The sequence below is a fragment of the Labrus mixtus genome, chromosome 10 (genome assembly GCF_963584025.1).
Source record: "Labrus mixtus chromosome 10, fLabMix1.1, whole genome shotgun sequence".
In the NCBI taxonomy this organism is placed as follows: domain Eukaryota; kingdom Metazoa; phylum Chordata; class Actinopteri; order Labriformes; family Labridae; genus Labrus; species Labrus mixtus.
Window position 1 is genome coordinate 11,663,447 of NC_083621.1, and position 5,409 is coordinate 11,668,855.

Genomic DNA, 5,409 nt, shown 5'->3' on the forward strand with positions numbered 1-5,409 from the left:
CCTATGCTGTCAAATCTGCGATACTGCGCATGCGCTTAAGACGCTGCTGCTGCTGCTGTCACCTGCTGCTGGGGCTTCAGACCAGACACGACCTACAGTTGTGTCCCAATTACTCTGCGAAATACTGCACTCTTCCCGTGCAGGGACAATACACCCACTGGTTTTACTATTACTAAGCAGGTAAAACTGATTTCTAAGATAAATTCACTGTTTTTGCCTCTTGATATTCAGTCGAAGTCTCCAATCACCGTGTTGACTCTGACAATGCTAAGCAGGAAGCATGCTATGAATTATAGTATTTTTTGCAGAAGCAGGCAGCGCTTATACACGACCACTCGGTTAGCCCTTCTAAACTTTAACTTTTTAGATAAAGATTGACTGTTATCGATACAACCGAGAAGGCCAGGTGACTGTTCACCTCGCCTGGTTCGCTAATCGGGCTAGCACTCGGTTGCACGGCTAGCCTGACGGTGATTTGTTGATCCTCAGCTAACTATGAAAACGCAGATTAATATAAGTTATCGCGTGTTCTTGATGTAATGGCAGCCTTAACAGAAACTAGGCCTTGGTTTATGTATTAGCCTAACATTACTGTCCTGGAGCATATAAGGACAACAGGCATGGTGCACAGAGGGCGTGTATGCTAAAGGTCTAACCATTGAACAATAATGTGTTGTAGTCTTCTGCTTCCATCTATTGATCCATTAAGAATTTCAGTATCAATACATGGTTGTTGCAGTTTCACTATTAATGTTATCTATAATAGGGATATAGAAAGCACTTCCTGCTTTCTTAAATGACGTAGCAAAACAAAAATACAGCATAGCTCTAGTCTTAATCCAAAATGCATTAAGTATTCATAATAGCGTTATCTGCACTTAGTTAATGTGACTAAACCATCCAATGTGGTGTGATATGGTTTCATTGTTTCATCTTTCAAAATAAAAAAACAAGCTCCTTAATATCAGCACCATGTGGCAGTGTGTTGAGGATCTTATGTAGTTATATTTTGGCACACACACTGTGACCTCCAGTGACCTCACTGCTTTGAGTATCCCCTACTGGATCTATATTTAGAGAACTTGCTTTATCTAAGGAATTGCTCAGTTACACTATTGTATCTTGTTTATTAATGTTTGTTTTTTTTTTACTTCTATTTTCTTCTGCTTGATGGTTGATTTGACTTGCAGATTTATTTTATGTGCTAGATAACGCCACGGTCTTCTGGCCTTTTTATAGTACGTCAAATAAAGAAGTATTACATTAAACGCTTGACATATCCAAAAACACAATCCTTTCAGATTTGAATTAAATGTTCACTCCTAGTGTCCTCTGCCACTAATAGTTGTTCAGCTCTTCTCCACTTCAGTCCGTAAGTAAGTTGTGTAATAACTCTTATCAGCGACTGGTTTGGGCGACCTGTTCATACAAGATGAAGGCAGAAAGCTGAGGGTTAACAGTTTGATCTGTTTAAGCCGACTAAGAGCATGAACAGATCATTAAACTAGTCCCTGAATAAAATAAATATAAATGAGAATATTTTCAAAAATGAATTGTATCAGTATCAGAGACAAGGAATAATCAAATATTTGACACAGTGAGTTATTTATGTATTGATGTTATTATTCTGGTCATGTCATTCTTTGTCAATTTATCAAAAATGTATTTATGTTAAAAAAAAAATGAAAACAAGGAAAATATGTTTTTTATTATTGATTAGAATCCAAATTGTCTTTGTCTTTTACTCTTTATTAAAATGTTGATGAGTGTTAGGATGGGATCTTTGGAACATTTATCCTCTTTATCCCACGTGTACAATCCCCTCATACTGTCATACTTTCACATGAAGACAAATGATGGCATAATTAAAGTGGATTTAGTTGTTGTATATTAAATTTCCTCTCGCTTTTACAGGTTGCCTTGCTGATGCAATGCTGAAAGAATAGAAAGCTGAGCCTCCCATGGCTGTAAGCACCATGGACTCTGAGTCAGCCCGGACCCCTCAGCCTCAGGCTGCCCTGACCAAAGGAGGGCGCTCCCTGCTACCTGTTGGTGCCCTGAGTGCTAAGCTGGGCCCTCAAGGGAAGCATTATGTCTGCGGTTCTGTCGCAGCTTTTACTAACATCATGGTGACTTTCCCCATCCAGAAGCTGCTGTTCCGCCAGCAGCTCCATGGTGTTCTGGCCACAGAGGCGGTACGACAGCTTCAGAGGGATGGGCTGAGAAATCTCTACCGGGGCCTGCTGCCCCCACTGCTCCAGAAAAGCACTACAGTGGCCATCATGTTTGGGCTGTACCAGGACTTCTCCAGAGTCTTACTGGAACAGGCACGTGGTAGTGGTTTGCCAGAGCTGGCCACACGAAGCTTTGCTGCAGCATTAGCAGGAACTGCAGAGGCCATCTTGACACCGTTTGAGCGTGTGCAGACTCTCCTTCAAGACCATCGGCACCATGGCCGCTTCAACAACACAGCTCACACCTTCCGAACACTTCTGACACAGCATGGTGTCAGTGAATGCTACCGTGGCCTCGTGCCCATACTCCTCCGTAATGGCCCGAGCAATGTGCTCTTTTTCGGGCTGCGTGGACCCATTAAGGAGCAGCTCCCAGAGGCCTCTAGCCGGGCTGGCCACATGGTTAATGATTTTGTGTGTGGAGGGTTGTTAGGGGCAGCCCTTGGCATTATGTTCTATCCATTAAACGTGGTAAAGTCCCGAGCTCAGTCTCAGGTCGGTGGAGCTTTCCAGCCTTGCAGACAGGTGCTGCTGACAGTGTGGAGAGAGAGGGGCTGCAGTGTGGCCATGCTCTTTAGAGGGGCCCATCTCAACTACCACCGTTCACTGCTGTCCTGGGGTATCATCAACGCCACCTACGAGCTGCTGCTCAAGCTAATATGAGGGGAGGGAGACGAAGATGAGAAAATAGAGATCTAAAGAACAAGAGAAAGTATTTAAAGGGAAAAATATGTTTAGAATCGGTCTGTTGTGAAGAAAGGAAATTGAAAGTAAAGCCAATGCACTTGCTCTTTGCTGTGAGTCTGGAGTTTCTGAGTGAGAAAGAAAGAGACGTGGAGCTGAACTTCTGACAGGGGCCAATACTCAGTTTGAGTTCAAACAACCTGCCACATGCTGTAACTATTTCCTGTTGTCAAAGTATTAAAAAAACCATACACATGCTTAAGCCTACATATAAACCTGTGCCAGGGTCCAACTGAATGCCCTTGTTTGCTCTACAAAAATTCAAGGGGAGCAAACTGAATTTCAGTGATTCCCCTCCCCCTCCACTATTTCAATCAAAGGTTACTTGAGTGTATTCTCTGTTTTGTAGGAGACTCTGTTTCTTTATATGTGCTGTGTGCTGTGGTGTTCTGTCTATCTGTTTGACCAAGAGCACTTTCTGTCAGAGGTCGTGATCTGCCACATAACTGAAAGACTTTTGTACTTTTTGTCAATTTAAATGCCCCCAAATCACTGTCAAATCAAGTGTTAGTCTTTTCTTCCCTTTATCTTAATCAGCCAATAAATGTGAGATGACAAGATTTATACTCATAATAACTGAATTGCTTATGAGTGTTCTTTGAAAATACCTTCTAGCAAACACAGGCAGGCTATTTTAAACAGCATAAATATATTTATGTTGTTTATAATTTATTGGAAAGGAGAGAAATTATTTAAAATTTATTCAAATCTTTCCCACAGAAAATGTCTGTTGGTGTTAAGTTTCTTTTTTTAACAGAATCTCAAAAAATACGTTTTTTATATAAATTTGATTGCACCTTTTTCTTTTTCAGCTTTTGTGTAGTTATTTACTCTCAACTTTATTTTATTAATGATTTTTTTCTTTCAAAACAAAATTTAAAATCTCATGTTTAATCCATCTATTTGTCCTCCTCTGCTCATTCTTTGACACTGTTACTTATCTCACGCTTGCTCTCCTCTCTGCCTGTAACATCTGTTGACATAATGGGCTCAGATTTCAAGCTTGAGTAGAGGCAGTCACTACGCAGCCGCTCTGGCTGGGTACGACAGCCCGAAGAGGAAAGGCATGCTGCTCGGACACTGAGAGAGAGAATGAACAGTAATGCTGCTGAAAGAAGACAGGCGCAAAGGGTAATGTTCACTGGCACAAAAAGCTCAAGCTGCCATGTAAATGGATCACTTGGCCTATTTCTTCAATTCTTTTTTTATTATGACTGTCCACAGTCGCGGTTCATGAACTTTTTTTTTCAGGATGATCTCGTGAAAGACTTTGTTGTGACTCAGGCTTTGAAAGTAGGACACCCTTGCAGAAATTAAATGTTGCTGTCTATGTAAAACACTTATCTCAGAAGCACAAATCACCAAAACTCCATTAAAAACCGTTTCTGAAAGTTGCAACCACATGAAATGTTAAAGTTAACCCATTAAAAAGTGTGGACAGATATTTGTAATGTGGCTGTTTCCGATAATACATTTGTGATTGACTAATTTTCTCCAAGAATAAGTGAAATTTAACACAAAAAAGACTAATGATATTTTACTCAAGTCACAAAGACTTTACATGAAACTGAATAGCGTCTGTGTGTCTGCAGTGCCATTCCAACTTGTGACTAATACTTTACAATGACATCACTTCTGTACTGCCATACTCTTACCAAACATGCACCATCATCCCTTCTTCGACATCAACCACACAAACGCAACAATAAAATGAATTGCTGTGTTCAGGCTTAACAAACGTAACACTTATTTAACTTCTACTGTCTTGTTCATAACCTCTTTCTGCGTTTTACAGTGTGCATTTGATCAATCTTGACTCTCACAGCAGCACTACACTGTCAGACCATGTTTTCTTCCACATTGGCAAAAGTGCAGAGCCGACTTTCTAGATTTCTGTGTCAAGAAGTCAGGCCGCAGATAATGATCAGATTAAGGGCAATCTGACATGTGGACTTTGGATCAGGCAGAGTCGAGCTGCTGCACTGACAAAGCCTCATCTCACATGCAGTTTATTTTAGCCCTCACAAATGTCTTTACAAATGGCATTTTATGTAAAATATTTGTATTTTCAATCCCAATTCAGAGTTTAACAAATCATTTTTCGTAATGGAGAGTGGCCATGTTGTTTTAATTCAGCTGTTCTGCTGTTGAAAGAGAGATATTCCTAGTGCATGATAATCTGACTTTGTGGAAGTACAACTCTTTGCTGGGAAATCCCCCAATAATCCTCAATGCCAGTATTAGTCATGCGGTTATGGTACCAAATGTTGCTAACATATTTCTCCCTTGGTTTTTGGATGGTAAATATTTTGTCTTCCGATCTCTTTGTAGGCGCACCTTTCAGGGAAGAAGATATAAACACTTTAAGTTAGTACAACTAGTGATAAACTGTCCCACACACTAAACCAAAACATCCAGACATTCACCATAG

General features: G+C 40.6%; 1 protein-coding gene across 1 annotated transcript; it reads left to right on the forward strand.

Annotated features, from left to right (window-relative positions):
• Positions 1-31: 31 nt before the first annotated feature.
• Positions 32-4,422, forward strand: slc25a51b (solute carrier family 25 member 51b). The gene is made up of 2 exons (XM_061048244.1): positions 32-180; positions 1,915-4,422. Exon 2 carries the CDS (start codon positions 1,962-1,964, stop codon positions 2,895-2,897), a length of 936 nt encoding a protein of 311 aa, XP_060904227.1. The 5' UTR covers positions 32-180; positions 1,915-1,961; the 3' UTR covers positions 2,898-4,422.
• Positions 4,423-5,409: the final 987 nt, after the last annotated feature.

Coding starts and splice junctions, on each gene's coding strand:
- slc25a51b (XM_061048244.1), top strand. CDS start 1,962: ATGGCTGTAAGCACCATGGACTCTGAGTCAGCCCGGACCCCTCAGCCT.